We start from the raw sequence: 17,728 nt of genomic DNA, 5'->3' as shown, positions 1-17,728 counted from the left end.
AATTGCAAGCCCAACCGAAGAAATTATAAAATCCACATTTTTGAATCCACATATGTGTGTCACTCAAAATAATTCCCTGTCGAAAATAAACAGCAAGGTAAGTGTTACGCTCCAATGTTTAAAAGAAGGACTGACACAAACCTAAACAGACATTTCCTAACTTCGGCGATTGAAGAACATGAACGTGACTTACAGTGAGCAAAAGCCAGCGCTGAATTTCTCCATAGAAATATTTTTGTCTTTGCGTTTCTTCTGCACTTATTTGAGTAAACAAACCTACGATTTCTCTGCAGGCCTGACTACAGACTCCCACATTTCAAAAGAATTTCTGGTGAACACTCTCTCTGTTTCTTAACAGATGGTGCTTGTTTAAACCAACCAATCAGAGTTCAATAGCCAGAGAAGGCTCTCGTTTCAAAGCCTGTGTGTTTGAAGGCCCGGTGTATGTTTGACTGTCTGTATGTCTGGTGGTAGGGAGTATACAGGGTGTAGTAGTGTGTATGTGTTTGTATGTGTGCGTACGTTAGCAAAAAAATTGTGTTTACATACTTGTGTGAGTGTGTACCCACAAGCAAAAGTCTCAGGAGTAATATATGACTGTGAATTGTTAAGTATAGGTTATGACTTTCAATTGCGGAGCCTCCTGTATTTTCAAGACATGAAGCAATAATGAAAGAGTTACATTTGCTCTTATGAGATCAAATGTAAGGAAACAAGACAAGCAGACGGACTTACATACACCTAAAGGATTATTAGGAACACCTGTTCAATTTCTCTATAATGCAATTATGGTGGTGGTGTAATGGGGAATGTTTGGGGAATGTTTTCTTGGCACACTTTAGGCCCCTTAGTGCCAATTGGGCATCGTTTAAATGCCACGGCCTACCTGAGCATTGTTTCTGATCATGTCCATCCCTTTATGACCACCATGTACCCATCCTCTGATGGCTAATTCCAGCAGGATAATGCACCATGTCACAAAGCTCGAATCATTTCAAATTGGTTTCTTGAACATGACTGTTCTAAAATGGCCCTCACAGTCACCAGATCTCAACCCAATAGAGCATCTTTGGGATGTGGTGGAACGGGAGCTTCGTGCCTCCCACAAATCTCCATCAACTGCAAGATGCTATCCTATCAATATGGGCCAACATTTCTAAAGAATGCTTTCAGCACCTTGTTGAATCAATGCCACATAGAATTAAGGCAGTTCTGAAGGCGAAAGGGGATCTCACACAATATTAGTATGGTGTTCCTAATAATCCTTCAGGTGAGTGTATATGTCCAGCAGCTTACAGTGGATTTTACTTCTGCGTCAAACATACGCTGTAGCCTCTACGCCACGGGCGTGTTCCTTGTGTAACCAAGACAAGAGACATTACATTGACGAGATAGCTGCAAGTAAACAATACCGATTTCGATACCTGGGCTCTGGGAATTGGCCAATACCGAGTACTTATCTGATACCTGGGTGTGTATCTGTATACAGCTGTATATACAACTAGCCCTGTATAAATCGATAGATTTATTTAACGGTATGTTTCAGACTGATCCCTTAATAAAAACATGAACAAATAAATACAAACTACAGTATTTCTATTATCTGAAAGACATCTGACAGTGATATTATTTATTTTTCTTAAGGCTGGTTGGTCCACTCTGAAATACTGTCAAAGAGTGGACATACTGCCAGCACGTTTTCCTTTCGTCTTCATTTCAGTGTTTGCTTGTCACGACACAGCACAGCTTTCTGTGTTTACTGAGCAGCGAAGAAGTGATTTCCAGTTGGCAGTGTTAAGCAAATCTAGGGGGCATAACTAGGTCCTTTTTAAGAAAATGGTATCGGATCCGTACAAGGATTCAAGTACTCGCCGATACCAGAATTGTATGTGGTATCAGAAGCATTAGTAAAGAAACATGGTAAACAGTCGCTTTTGTTGCTGCTGATACAGAATAACAAATTATTTATTTATTTTGCATATATTATTCATATTTATCTAATGAAAAGCTTTTAATTAACAAATTATATTTTTAATAAACACTTAATATTTCTGGTGAATTCTAAAATAAATATTTGAGCTACTCAAATTTACTTTGTTTTTTACTCCCATTTACTCAATTTAAACAATATATTTAATTGATGTTACAGCTTTAAAATTTACTCAATGATTTTGTTTGTAAATTGTTTCACCCAAAAATTTAGTAAATCACAGTTAGATTTTAGAGTGGTGCATAGACTACTGCAAACAGATGTAAAAATTATCATTTCAAAGCAGGATATAAAAAATGTGAGATTCGGTCATTTGTAATCAGTGGATACTTTGCAAAAATATTACAATTTTATTGAAAAGATTTAACAAATGGTGCTGTTTGCAGATATATACCTAGTGACCGATCCTTGGTCTGGTTGGTGGAGCGGACCACAGGCAGACTGGCTCGGGACCGAGAGCCGCGGGTGAAGGCGACGGGTGCGTCACACTCAGACATGACCTCCAGAGCATCCAGAGACACCAAAGAGCCGTGTTCCAAATGATCCCCAAACACAGTCACGGGGCTTGAGGACGCCAAGCTCTGCTTAGAGCCCTGGCCCTGGAGAATGAAGAAAGATGAGAGGTTAATGTTAAATTTTTATTGAATGCAAACACTTGTGCAACATAAAAACAACATACAAACATAAAATACATGACATAACAGGCTGAATTAAAAATACTAAACTGTCTGCAACCCAAACTCGGTTAAGCCAAAGTTGCTGCATCAGGTTGGATGCCCAAACAAATCAAGCAATGTTAGACTGTGCTATAGTGTTAATACCTTTCGTAAAGATAAACTTTAAATGCGATGACTTAAACAAAAGAAGGAAAGTGTTTTACTTTTAATATCAAAAAATTAAACACTTCAGTTTCAAGGTGGTCAGGTTGCTTTTTGAAACATGGTAGTTGGGTTGTTGATGGTCTAAACTGGTCTGTTGGTGCCAGGTTGATCTCTGCCCAAACATCTGGTACTCCATCTCAATCCATTTAGACCACTTTGGACAATATAGTAACTAATTGTGGTGGGCCAGACCCACACACACACAAACACACACCCACAAGCACTAACTGAGAAGAAGCAGTCATTGTGAACAAGACCTGATTGCCTGAATACATTAACATTTTCAGTTACACACACTGCACATCTCATTTAAAACACACTCCGGTCAGCCGTGACCAGTCTGGCAATCAGCCATTAAAACTAGACCATCAAAAAGGTCTACATATGTCAACTGTATGGATGTGAGCACAAAGACAGTGTGGATCTGCTTGCATGTGAATACATCCAGTTTATTAGTCTTAGATCAAACAAAGACAACATTTCCATGTTAGCTGTTTTGAGGTGCAACACAAAACATGCATCACACACACACATTCTTTCACATTTGATATAATACTGACTCTGCAGGAACCAAGCGTCTGGATTTTCAGGAGATATGATTGTATATTTATCTCAGAGTGAAGAGCAGACAACATCCCCTGAAACAACTATTATGACATAATGAAAGAGACAGATAAAAATTGGATGTAAGAGTAAGAACAGAAACATCTGCAGGACAGGAACTAGAAGGAATAAGGTGGAGAGAAATGATATTATATCACATAAATCATGACAAAAACACATGTCTGGGGTGAAACGACCCTATAAATAGTGGTTAATGAGCCCTTTTACTGTAACACTTCATAATTTTATAAGTACTTCCTCCAACAAAGAAAGATTCAGAAAAGATTGTTGACTGACTCTTGCCAAGAACATATAGGCCATTATGCAATAAGTAAAATATGTCTGAGGGGACACGCACACCTTCCTTTCGAAGCATTACGGTGGCTCTCACAGGACAAAGATTTTATCACGTTTTTGCTTCTTGCCGAAGGAGATAACATATTCACGAAACGCGCTCTGTAGAGCAGTTTGTCCGTCTAGGGCTACTGTAGAAACAACATGGCGAATTCCATGTAAGGGGACCTGCGGTGTATGTAGATAGAAATAGCTCATGAAAACATAACGTTTCATTCTGTAAGGTCTTTACACCTCTGAAGACCTAGTTATGTATATGTATATAACCGTGAGCCGGTTGAAAATCGATTATAATATGTGACGATTCATGACGTTATAAAATTGCAGTACATGTGTTGAACAGCAGGGGGCGCTGTTTTTGCAAACTTGGCAAATGTGGATATGCTGATATTTCTTAAAAAAGTTAAAGTTAAAAAAAGTCTTAGTTTGTTTATATTAAAGAGACTTTTGTATTATTCATTTTTTATTTGATTTGGAATTTGGTTTAAAACTGCAATTTAGTTTTGTTTTTTGACATAAAATAAATTATTTTATTTTACAAAGAATTGTGCAGCAAAAAAATTGTGATTCAATCGCATCGTGAGATCAGATGCGTGAATCACATCACATCGTGAGCTAAGTGAATCATTATATCCCTAGTATATTATATTGTATTTTTGTCAATAGAGCCCATAATGGAAACACTGGACCTTTAATTCTTCAACATTTGCAAAAAGGTAATTTTAGCATGCCGTTTTTAAAGAAATAGTTTGCCAAAATTAAAAATATTGTCAACTTTAAGTCACTAAGTCATTTAAGTCATAAAATCGTTCTGACTTTCAGTCTTCCATTTAAACTCAGAAATCAGCATTGGTCACAGCAATGTTATGATAAATCATGACATCTGATACAAGACTTTTGATATTTAAATTGCCTGGTGCATCTATAATACATACAAGAGCAAATCTCCTGACACATCTGCAGTTTCCTGTAACTTAGATGTTAATTCATCTCTTTGATATAAGGTAGCAAAAGAGTTTCAACCAAACCAGATGAAACCGGATAACAGTTTTTCAGACCACAGCAAAGTGTCTGAGGGTTCTTTTGAGGGCAGGAGGTGGGAAATTACATCCGCAGTCACTAATGTGATGATATTCAGTGGGCAGACACAAGACAGAAGCTGTCGACTATGAGATGACAATAAAAGCTGTAGGGTGTGCTTGTGTATGAGTCACAGATTAGCACACAATGTACAACCTCCTCTATTATTAGATGCAAGTTCAAAACGAGTTCAAATAGAAAAACAAAGTTTTGACTAATATTAAAACACAAAAATGTAGATAAAATACTACATTTTTAAATACTTTAAGAAAATTACCCATGCTTCTATTGTTTATTATTATAATAAAGTTACAGGGAATCAAGGAAACCTGTTTAATGAATGTAATAAGGATAACTATAATAACACGAATATACACAACTATAAAGATAGTGTTGCAGACTTTGTGATCACATACTGTATAAAGTGACTTTTTGTTGAATGTTTAAAACATTGACAGCCAACCAAAATCGAAATAAACGTTTAAATGAAAAATGAAGCAAAAATATACATCACACGATGTCTCACACTGGCATGAATGCTTATATAGTAATTGAATTGTTATGTTTGTACTCATATTTCTTGGTGTTAACAAGTCTTAAAACTACGAATGCACCGAAATGTAAATTTTGGCCGATAACGAAAACCGATAATTCTTTGACATTTGAAGCCGATAACTGATTTATATATATATATACAGTATCTAAATATTAATATAAAATTTCCTAAGGCAAAATCGGACAACTGCTTTTATTTGAAAAAAATTAACAGCGGAAAACAAGGTAAAGTACCATGCCTACTTTACAGTAGTTAACAAATCTTTAACCTTCAAACTTTTATGGTATGTTTAAAAAACAAAATATAGATGTTCTTCCAGATTTTTTTTTCTGATTCAAATAATATGCTTTTGTTCCTATGATTCAAACATTCATAAATACTGTATCTACATCTGCAATGTTTTGATAATATCAGTAAGTGAATGATCACGACAGAAAGACAGCACTGTAATATATTTTAACTGCGAGCAGCGTGCAGATTAAGTAGTTTAAATAGAGGAAATTATTTAAGATTTTTCGGCTTTAATATATCGGTATAAATTGTATTATCGGCCGATACCGATAACATTAAAATGACCATTAATCGGCCGATACGGCAGATAATTTATAGTGCATCCCAAAAACTGTCATATCTAACAGTATACTTGCAAAAACATTAGTCAGAAGAACGCACAAATACTGATGTTTAAACCTGACCAAACTTTGACCACCTGCACAACCATTACTACACACACCCCTATAGATCTACACATGTGGGTTACCATCCTATAGTAAAGTGACCAGATTTTTTTATGAAAACCGGGGAAATTTTCTAGTTAAATTGACAAAATAAAATTAAAATCTCATTTGTTATAATCAATCAGAAAACTGGGACTAAACATTTTGATCTTTTTTTGTTGCACAAAATCATTAAATAGTCTCCTGCTGGTGTAAAAATCACTACATGGTTGCTCTGGTACTCAGCAGGATATGTCAATCAGGATTTTGATCGGTGTATTTTCTGGTTGTTTTGGACGTTCTGTAAAACGGACATTTCCAGGAACAGCTCCAGTCGTGGACAGAACACCACACCAAAAACCAGGACTGTCCCCCGAAATCGTCTTGTCACCTTTTCCTATATGTCTGTAAGGTTTATATACATGAGTTCACTGTAGACGCTTTGATGGCAGGATAAGACTGTCTGCTCACCTGAATAAAGTGCGATAACACACAACGCTGTATGAACTACTGACCTGGAAACAGTTTGGTCAAACAGGTTTCTATAAACAAACATTATCTTAGAAAAACATGATATCTGTGAGGATCACAGTTAGTCATAACTCGCTTATCTTTATTTATGTGAAGTTATGAGTAAAATAAAGAGAGAAAAAATAATTAGTACCAGAAGCTTTATCATAATATGAATGTATTTTATATACCCTTCCCATGCATGCCCTTAACACTTATTTGATAACTCTCAGTTTTCAAAGACTAGAAAGCGCAATAAAAATAAGCATCTACAATGGCTCTGCCTTAGTTCATGGTTAACCAATGTGTTATTTTAACTTGGTAATGGCTGGCTGGTTTTATGGCACAACTCCGCCAACTCTCTTGCAGTCATCTTGATATCCTGGCTGTTTTGGATTTCCGCTCAAAAAGCATTAAGTGACATCATAACAAGCATACAAACACTTATAACACACAAAGTCTCTATCGTTCTGATCTGCCCACACACTTGGACAAAGTCTTTCTTATTTTAGATGCTACAATTTTGTAGCATTTAGCGTATGTGTGTGTCTGTGTTTAAGGTAAATATTTATGCCATCTTTTTTGCAGCGTCTGATAAACGCACGCCTACATTAAGCCTTCTAATTTAACTCTGCCAATATACACACATAATATTATCAGTAATTTAACAACTGATCTCCATTCAGTCTCTCTCCTTTTTAAAAACACACACACAAATGTACACACAGCAGTCCTGAAAAAACTGTATTTTAATCCTGTGGAAGCAAGAGCATTTGGAAAAGCATCTGTTCTGCTCTTAGTTAGGTCTGGTGAAAGGAATCAAGTTTTTCTGTTTTCCTGTTTGCCTTTTATGCAGGTTTCTCTCTTTCAGGGACATATGAGGATGAGGTTTGGGTTTGTTTGGGTCAAACGGAACCAGATGCTTCTCTGTTCTTTCCACACACACACTCCTGTGACAGTTTTTCTCTAAGGTGATGCTTGATGCTACAGTAGATGCAAAGGTGGGACCCAGATGTTCAGCAGGAGGGCATGTGTGTGTCCTTGTTTTTATACATCGTGGCCTTTTCCCACAATTCAAATGGATTATTAAACATACTAAATGATGTTTATTGGAAAATGCAAAATTCTAGAAAGTTTTCTGTGATGGTTAGGTTTTGGGGTTTACAGTATTTACACCTATAGAAAGTCCCCACAATGTATAGAAACCTAACGTGTGTTGTGTGTGTGTGTGTGTGTGTGTGTGTGAGTTGATAAACATCTGAGAGATCCATCACATTATCACTGACACCTTGGCAGGACAATATTACACACACACACACACACACAGATGGGTTTGGGCACGTTCGCTGAGTCTGCAGGTTTGTTTTTAATAACATTCAAAGGAATTTCTGCTTAAGTCTAACTTTGAGGTTAAAAGAATTTTAGTAATGTTTATTGACATTCACCTAGCAACACAATCTATATCATACTAATTTACGAGCTACTTACAATACTAACAAGACAACAAGGCTGTTACAACATAATGCATGTTTCTGGATTGAGGTTAATAGTAGTAATAGTTAATAGTCTCGTTTGTTCATCTTAAAACCATGAAACCATAACTATACACAGAGTTGCATCAATAAAAGCGATTTTTCAATCCTATGTTGAATTGATGTAGTCTCAGTCTAAGCCATGCATTTAAATTTGCACCGCACCTCGTGTTTGCCACGAAGTTGTACATACACCTCTGAAGACATAGTTATGTACATTAACTTGCATTTCTGTCAATAGATCTTCTTAAAAACCACACGCTGGACCTTAATAGTTTGACCTGCTAATTGTATCTGACTTGAACCATTCTCGAGGGTTTTAACCCCCATGACCCTGTACTGTCTCCATTCATGACATCCCTGTCTAGAGGGTTAAACTTCCGTTCTCTTCCTCTGTCAATCAAACAGAGAAGGTCACTGCTTATAACCACCCTCTCATTAGGATTGTAGAAGCGTGTCATTAGCTCCAAAAATGTTTGATTTTCTCAATATTTATGCTAACATTGGTGCTTTGAAAAGAGTATCAAAGTGTATCAGGAAACACAGACACACATACAGAGAGACTGAATGGAAAGGAAGGAATGTGCTGACACACAATTAACTCTCTGTAACCTTGACTGTATGTGCTGTAAGCAGAAACTGTGTGAAATCCTCATTCTGCAGAAAAGGTAATTCTGTGCCATCACAGCATTAACAATGTGACCTCTTATATATCATATAAAAGTCAACATGTTTGTTTAAACTAGAACTGTTTTAGATAATTCTGTGATTATTTGTTTTTGAATGCTGACAGTAGCTAAACTCTTGCCTGCATTTGCCCTTTCATATACAGGCAGATTTTTGCTATCTGCTTGCTCATGAAAGTCAGTTTGAAGATTCAAAATGAGCAAAAGGCAAAGTAAAGTATCACCCTATGAAAAACAGCAAAACCAGCTTTACTCAACTAAATGAAGCTCTAATCTTGGACTCTTTTGGTCTGGTACTGATCCATGAAGAATGGAAGAGGTTAACCACAACCTCAGAGACCAGTCAAATACTATCCAATCTCATTACAGGCCAGGAGACTGACCACTGCTTCACACATAAACACAGATACACATCATTACAGAAATGCACAAAGGAAGAAAGCGAGAAAGATACTTTTAGAGGATACCAACAAAGAATAAAGGTTGTAAAGATTTCAGATATTACCAAAGTAATACAAACAGCAGTCTGCTGAAAGATTACTTTAAATACCGGTTTAACGTTGAGACTAAACACGTCTGAGAAATCTTAGTATGATCCCAAACAAACAAGCACAGATTGTCTCTCTGGCTTAACCAGTTTACAAACATTCTTACAAACATTCTTACAAAATGTGTTCATATTTCTCAAATATACGTATCAACATACAGAGACCCGTTTTCTTTGAAAACAATAGCTAGTTTGACATCATTATAAATGGCACAATTTGTACTTTATTTACAAATAACGCATTTATAGATGTGTATTATTCACAATATGCAATATCACAGCAAGATTGCTAATGAACTTATAAATAAATCACAACTGACCACAGCCACAAAGATATGTTTAATATTATGATTATATTAAAATACTGCAGTTGCTTGAGAGCAACAGTGAACTGACACATGGTAAATAACTACAGGTTTACTGAGAAAAAAAGAGGCTTTTACATTGCCAAAGCATACGAACACGTCCATGAAAAAATCAAATCAGCAAATATGGGGCCAAAGATACCCAATGCATTGGGTACCCAATGTATACCCAAATGGATTTTTTTCATTCAACAATAATGTCTTTACTTGCTCTTAAATGTGTTGTGCTAAGTGCCACTTTCAACAATTAACATACAAGACAACACCCCCTAGTTACTCTTTTGTCCAGACAGTGATTTTCACATAAAGGAATTTATGCAAACCTTTCACCCACCATTACAGTGAATATCAGGCAAGGTCCTCGGCACATCATGCCTAAATGACCATTAAATCCCTATCAGAGCAACAGCAGACACATGTCCCTGTTTGGACCACTCATAGGAATGACACTACCAAAAACGAAACTGAATGCTTTTGAGGTCTACACTGTGTGATCATGACCCTAAAATCACCCACAACTGAACATTTTAATGTATCAATTCACTTGTATCTCCTCTCTGATCACAACAGCAAGAGGAAGAACTGTAGGGTGCCAGCGATTGGAGTTGGGGTGACCAGTTGGGGTTCTTGCGCTAAAATAAACTCAATTCAGCATAATGATGAGTATACAGATCATAATTTGGCAAAAATAAATCTGTGATTATATGCTGTGTCTAAAACCAGTAATTAAATAATTAAGTAATATTTATAATAAGTAAATAATTAAACAGGTGTAAACAATGTCTCACCCAACCACTATGACTCCAAGCTGCTTTCTTAAGAATGTAAAAGTGAATGTGACACCTCTGAATCTCATCGCTGAGAGCAAATAAAGTTTCCACCCAAACAGCACGTTATACACATAACTATACTCTTACTGTCACTGCATCAGCTGGCTGTCAAAATCTAGTGGATGTAAGCTTTACCGTAGCTTTCCAAACAGGTCCGAACAACATTTTTATAGACTTTATCATGGCTCACTTACTTTGAAAGCAAATGCTGACACCTTCTTTACAACATTGATGGTCTACAGTATACAACGTGAAATGTTTGCTCATGTCATCAAAACAAAAATGCATGTCCAAAGAGAAAGATTTAAGAGGACTTGGCAGGCACAGGAGTGAATTTTAAAAGGATTGAATTAGAAAAACGTAAAGGATTTTCATGTCTTATCCATGCAATAGTCTAAATACACTATGCATATCTGTAAATGCATTACAGTAGCTAGATTTCATACTGTACATCTACGGATTAAACCAACAAAACTACTATAAAACACATTCCCATTTAGTGTCATTTCCAGCACTGGTAAAACCTAATTTTACTGGTTGTTGTGTTGATCCCAATCCCCACATTAAATTAATATTAGCAGTCCAGTTAAATATAATTTATTGGTGACCTTCACCATTTAAAAAAGTAACCCCTCCCAGGGTCAAAGCACGGACCTGTCAGTAATGAACTCTAGCATTGAGTCCAATAGAATAAAGAAATTACTATAGGTTTATAACCTATATATGTTATAGTGTATGCTTTACTTTCCTATTCTTATGATCGCACATACTTCATTAAATGATAGGATTATAGGTTAAACTCATGTTTATCAAAAGGGCTCTCATAACTGACTCATAACTATTCAAATGAACTTTGCAGAATTGAATTCAGTTAACAAACGTGTTGCAGTCGCACTGTGAAAACCATCATTAGATTGACTATATTGCGGCCGAATTTAACACTGCTAACGATACCGTTAACCATGTGAAGGCAGTTATAGTATATCGCGATATTCTTGTGCCTTTTAAAAACAAAGACATACTTTGACAGAACATAAAAACACATTTAAAAGCCACCCTGTGCACTTATAGCCATGCATCCATAGACTGTAAACGCCTCACGTGATTCTCTTGACGTATGGCACTACTACACATCTTTTATTGTCTCGCGCGAGCGATAATAACGACTCAAAACCACATCTCGAGACACATGGTCAAACATTTGAAGCACTTTAAACGAGTTTAAGTATCATTGGCACACATTTGCAGGCACAAAGAAAATCCACGACTGTGATAACTACTTTTATTTCGTACAGCACCCTCTTGAGAAACACTATAAACACACCTTACAGAGGAGCCCCTGCCATTGTGTCCGGCATAATTTAAACCCTGAATGTATAGGTGACTTTGAGGAGCAAACATGCACGCGACCTCTCACGAGACGCATTCAGAGCTTGCGCGTACTGGAAACGTTCGCGCGGTTTGCAATAAGATGATAGCAAAAGTTTTTAATTACCTTATTTTATGAGTGACACACGTTTAAACTCGTTCCCAGGTTCAACTCAATCTCGGTATTCCCATGATTTCCAGGAGGAGCTCGACTGTGTGTGTGTGCGTGTGCGTGCACGCACCCTCCTCCTCGCGCTTTTCACCAGCAATGCGCGCGCTCACCTACTTGTAAACTGAGCCCAGACTGCTCTTAGAACACGGTAGTGACTTCTAATCCTCCTCCACCCTACACACATACCTGGCCATCATCGGACGAATAATGTTTGAAGTGCCCAATGACATTCATACTTAGTGAATCACCAATTCTCTGCCTCAACTTAGTGATCATCGGTCAGAAGTGTGTCAGCTACACAAAATAAAGACAAAAATCTCCCCGAATGCATCATGCAACAAACCTGTAGTGAAACATGTCTGACATAATAAGGCAGTTACTGCTGTTTGGTCCAAAGACCAAAGACAAGGTTAAGTTAAATACCAGCTCTACCTTTACTAAAAGAAGAGACGCTTTTGTCATGTTTGTACAATTACATCACAATAAGAGACCAATATTATAAAGCAATTACTAGATAGAAACTGCTAGATTAGGCACAAAAACACAAAGAGGTTAGTCAAGTGTATGGATGACTGGGCATTAAACCAATCAAAATTCCTCATTCTCTCTCTCTCTCACTGTGAATACCCGCCTACACACTTCTACACACTCGTGTAGGTACTGTGCACCTAAACACACTCGTTCTTGTGAAGTTGTCAATCACTCGCATTGTTTTGCTGTGTAAGTCTTAAGGAGCAGGTGAAGAGCCTTTTGTTTTCCATCAGAGTAAACACCCAACACTCCCTCGCTCACCCACTGTGGGGAGACGTTCAGCCCCTGCCCCCACCTTTTCTTTTTAATACCCCCTGGGGCAAACCAAATAACATTCCACAGACCCACTGAGTGGATGAGCACGGACGGAAGAAGAAAAACATCGAGGCAAAACGGAAACCTCAAAGTTGTTTTTATAGTTTCTTCATGTTGTCGCAGTGTTATCGCTGCTGAATTATTGTATCTCCATATTTGAATATTTCATTAAATTTGATCAACTTTGACCACACAGTATGTAATCATTTAAAAAGTACAGTGTTTAAGTTTTCCCTGAAAAACAGAGAATTTAGACATCTGAGATTTTGGAAGAACAGCAGCAATATATATTTTTTAAACAAAAGAACAGCGTGACAAAAGAAACCTTTGTGCTAATAAACATACATCTATTTTTAAGGACACAAAAAGAAATAGCAAATGATTTAGCAATAAATCTAAAACGCTCTGATATTTTGACCCAAGTGTGAGACCGAAGTGAAAAATTGATATTTTAGGGCACGACCTGACAGCAACGTGGTGTCAGTTTGATGTATGATTTCAGACTCCAGTTTTCACCTCGGGCAACACCGCCTGGACAGAAAACACAGCAAAATGGCCTTTTTCCAACCAAAGGGGAAGAATAAAACAAACCACCTCCTGTTCGGACTGAGAGGGCAATCTATTCACTGCCATCACACGTCGCTTGGTTTGCTTGGTTATGGGGCCACTGTGAAAAAGAAGACCATTTCACAGTATCCAGCTATTTTGATATGAAAATAATTTAGCAGTATAATGAATGTAGTTCATATTATGTGATGTGAACCCTGTGGCCATGACTGAATAAAGTGAAAAGCAGGCAAAGTAAAGCATATCTAAACTCTTAATATTGCATGAATATGTCATCCACTGCGCAAAGTGTTCAGATCACTAAAATTGTTTATCGTTCCTTAGCATTTTGCAGAGGAGCAGCTCAAACCACAGTCTTTTTTTAATATTTTCTGTACGTTTCTCAGCTATATGGCTGTGCAGTCACCATCATTAAATCATCCATATGAATATGTTTCATATAAACTTCAAATACGAATGTGTTTATAATGCATATATAAAATGTATTAAAAAGAGCGCTGGACAATTTTTTAGATTTCTGTAGACAGTGTTGCATTAAAGGTCCAATGTGGAATTTTTTTTGGAGGATCTATTGACAGAAATGCAAAATACTGTACATAACTATGTCTTTAGAGGTGTATAAAGACCTTTCTCAATGAGGCGTTATGTTTTTATTACCTAAGAATGAGCTTTTTCTATCTACATACACAGTTGGTCCCTTTGTTTCTACAGTAGCCCTTAGTGGACAAACTGCTCTACAGCGATTCATCAATATGTCATCTCCTTCGGCAAAGAAGTGAAAACGTGACAACCTCTTAGTCCTGTGCAGACATTGTAGTGCTTCGAAACATAGGGTTGAGGGGTGGAGTGAGCCTTAGGTTGCAGTTCGTAACCTCACCACTAGATGCTGCTAAATTTTATATACTGGTCATAATTTGAAGATCAAATGTGGCCCAAATAACTCTGGTTTAGAAACATTCATGACGTTAGGTGCACGTTCATTCACACATTTACATCATATCTCTAGTGCAGATGGACTAGTGAACATTCAAACATAAGCATCTAGAATGTAAAACCAAAAATAGCAACCAAACTCAAGTGACTTTACCTGTTCTCTGAGTCGTTCCTGATGGCCCATAATGGCAGAGGCGTGATGTGGGTACTTCTGCTTGAGATGTTCCAGGAAGGCCTCTCGTTTTTTATCCATGTCTGAGGGCTGCATGGCCAGGATCTCCCGCGAGCTGCGCGCTCCGCCCACCGTGTGTCTGCGTGAAACCCCGGCGCGGCTGGATTTGGGCTCACAGCGGTTGCCCGGGCTGTTAGCGGAGACAGCCTGCTGTTTACGGGATAGGTGCTCGCCGTCCTCTGTGGAGGTCACCTTTAGATTACCCTTCAGAGGCTCTAGACAGAAGAAGAGACAACAGAGTGTTTAAGGAACATTTTAGTTTGTGCAGACCCCATGTAGAGCCCAGTTCTGGCAGGGAAGCAGAACAGGGTGAGTTTTTTTGTTCTTTTTGCGTTAGTAAATCCAAAGCTTAATGGTATAGTTCACCCAAAAATTTAAATGTCATTATTTATTCATCCAATATGTTGTTCGAATCATTCTTCAATGGAACACAAAAAAAATATTTTGAGAAATGTTTTGTGTTCATACAGTGGAAGTCAATGGGGTCCAATGTTGTTTGGTTACGAACATTCTTCAAAATATATTCTTTTGAAGAAGAAGTCATACAGGTTTGTAATGACATGAGGATGAGTAAAGGATGAAAATATTCTCATTTTTGGATGACTACACCTTTAATTTCCAGGTCATGATCAGGTCTTCATTCCAGGACGTTTTAACACAGATAAGGCAGAGTTCAAACACTTTACATACACACATTAACAGATGTCAAACAGACGATCCTTATGGTAAAAGGAGTACTGTCAGGTGTGTGATTTATTAAATAAAGCTATCAGGTTGATATTTCAAAAACCCAAAAGATCCAAACGTGTTCAAACAAAACGAACAGCTCACAGCACCAAATATTTACTTCCATCAAATGTCACCCATCCACCCACAAGCCAATACTGAATGAAAGCTAGATGTAGATAAACACTCTTAAAGGAAAAAGAAAAAAACTGAATGCAACAGCACACAAACGCATTCGCTCATGAGAAAACTGTGTGTGAGGTGTTTGAAGGTGTTTTCACACACTTTAGCGCTTAAATAATTGCAGAAGTGCAGGGTAGAATCGACTGTGTCAGCAGAAAGACTCCAGGGAATGACCTGCTATACTCAAACACACACGCTGATAAATGACCCTGATGTATTGTCCTCTTGTGTGAAGTTGGCACACAGATGTTTGTCCTTAATGTGGGCCCTTTATCTCAGTAATAGGGCCTTAAAGTGGAATGATATCACTGAGAGGTTGGCCCCATGAGATTCATTGCCTTTTTATACTTTAGGGCAAGAAGTAGTAGGCAACCATTTACTCAAGCTCGGCACTCTTGTTCTACGCTACCAAATAAAAGTAAAATAAATCTCACAAAGCGTTGTGGCTTAAGGTTGACAAGACCTGAAACCTATCCTCCACCCCTCCTACGCCAAAGTGACAGGACAGCGAGCTATCAGATCTATTTATAACTGCTGAGCTGAACACATACAAACACATTCGATCTGGAAGTCAACAGCAAAAGCAAAAAATACTCATAGTTTTTAGTCTATTTACATGGTCCGTACCTTCTGTTCTGCTCGCCTCTCCAAGTTTGGCCTGTGCCTCCATGCTCTTCAAAGTGAAACCGTAGTACCGTACCAATACTCTCACCCTTGTGACATTGAGACCAGCTGTTGGCCGGATTCCAGAGCCGTTCACATGAGTGACAGGGAGTTTGACGGTTTACTCCAACAACTTTTGGACGGCTCTCGCCTCTTAAGATCAATTCAATCCTGTCAATTGAAAACACCCTGCTCTGTGCTGAGTCTGTGGGTTTCCGTGTGACTGCGTCCTCCTCCGCAGACCTAAAAGAGGTGATGGTGACGTTAACATTCCCCTGGAAGTTTAGCGGGGGGCCCTCACCAACAGGTGTCAGACACGTACTCTATTTCAATCTTTATATTTCATTAACAGAGCCTGCTAATACTAGGCCACATATTGCTCATAATTAGCGTTTGTTACTTAAACAAACACCTAAATCTTATTTAAGAAGTGAACATATTAAGTCATAAACATCCAACACATCCCACTGTTTGTGTTACAGACAATTCGTATGGCTTGTTCTCTCATGGCACAAACACATCTGGGAGACGTCTGTTTGATGTCTGCATTTACATCTACAAGACGTATTTTTTGGATTGTTTGTTCGTTCGCAATACGTCTCGGAGACGTTTCCCGGGAGATGTCACATAGACATCTAGAAGATGACTGTTAGATGTTTATGATTTAAAATGTGCTTTATATAAGACGTTTATCAGATGTTTTTACACAGCAGATGTTTTCCAGATCTTCAGATCTTTAGCAGATGTCTTCCACACGTACATGTGGTATCTGGGTCGTGTTGTTTATTTACTAACCAATCAGACCTTTTATTTTGGGTTAGTTAGCAATGACTTATCACTATTAACTCACTAGCAACCGCATTACAAGGCCTAACATACCAATGGGTGACATATCACTCCGAACACTTGATCAACCATATCGCAACGCCCTGACAACCCACAACAACCCAGTTGTGCACAAGCAAGCGTATTCAAACATTTTACATTTTCTCTTCTGTAATATCTCCTCTTCAAAACGTCAACTACTCCCGACACAGCGTGTCTAATGTAAAGTGACTGTGGGACAGTTAAAATTTCCTAACAGCTGCACATTACATTGCTCAAGGATGGATGTTTTCAAATGTTTCAAATATCTCCTGTAATCCTATTCAAGCTTGTCACATCAAAGAGCCAAACGCTCCATAAGGAACATTTATGGGTGTGCGATTGATAACACTCCAGTTGGCTCAGACATATGGATGCAAACTAAAGTGCATGGAAAGAAACACAACGTTTATCGCTGCTGTCCTTCTGAAACCTCCATATTTCGTGATTTAATTTTTTGCCATAAATCATTTTTAGTCACTCTTTCTGTTTGTCACTGGGTTTTGGGAATATCTAAACAATAG

At 37.8% G+C, this 17,728-nt stretch overlaps 1 protein-coding gene across 3 annotated transcripts in view; it reads right to left on the bottom strand.

Annotated features, from left to right (window-relative positions):
• The window catches only part of si:ch211-285f17.1 (sickle tail protein homolog), a 77,978-nt gene that overhangs the window by 29,381 nt on the left and 30,869 nt on the right, over window positions 1-17,728 (bottom strand). The window contains exons 2-4 of one of the 3 annotated variants that reach the window (XM_056738010.1): window positions 14,691-14,983; window positions 3,432-3,518; window positions 2,385-2,589 (exon numbers count right to left, since the gene is read on the bottom strand). In XM_056738010.1, the coding sequence (XP_056593988.1) occupies window positions 2,385-2,589; window positions 3,432-3,518; window positions 14,691-14,983 (585 nt within the window). Of the gene's footprint in view, window positions 1-2,384; window positions 2,590-3,431; window positions 3,519-12,145; window positions 12,273-14,690; window positions 14,984-17,728 lie in introns of those variants that run through there. The other 2 variants (XM_056738011.1, XM_056738012.1) reach the window with 2 other exon arrangements.

The sequence above is a fragment of the Triplophysa dalaica genome, chromosome 23, assembly GCF_015846415.1.
Source record: "Triplophysa dalaica isolate WHDGS20190420 chromosome 23, ASM1584641v1, whole genome shotgun sequence".
NCBI classification, from domain to species: domain Eukaryota; kingdom Metazoa; phylum Chordata; class Actinopteri; order Cypriniformes; family Nemacheilidae; genus Triplophysa; species Triplophysa dalaica.
Note: the sequence above shows the minus strand (reverse complement) of the source record. Positions and strands in the feature narration are given on the sequence as shown.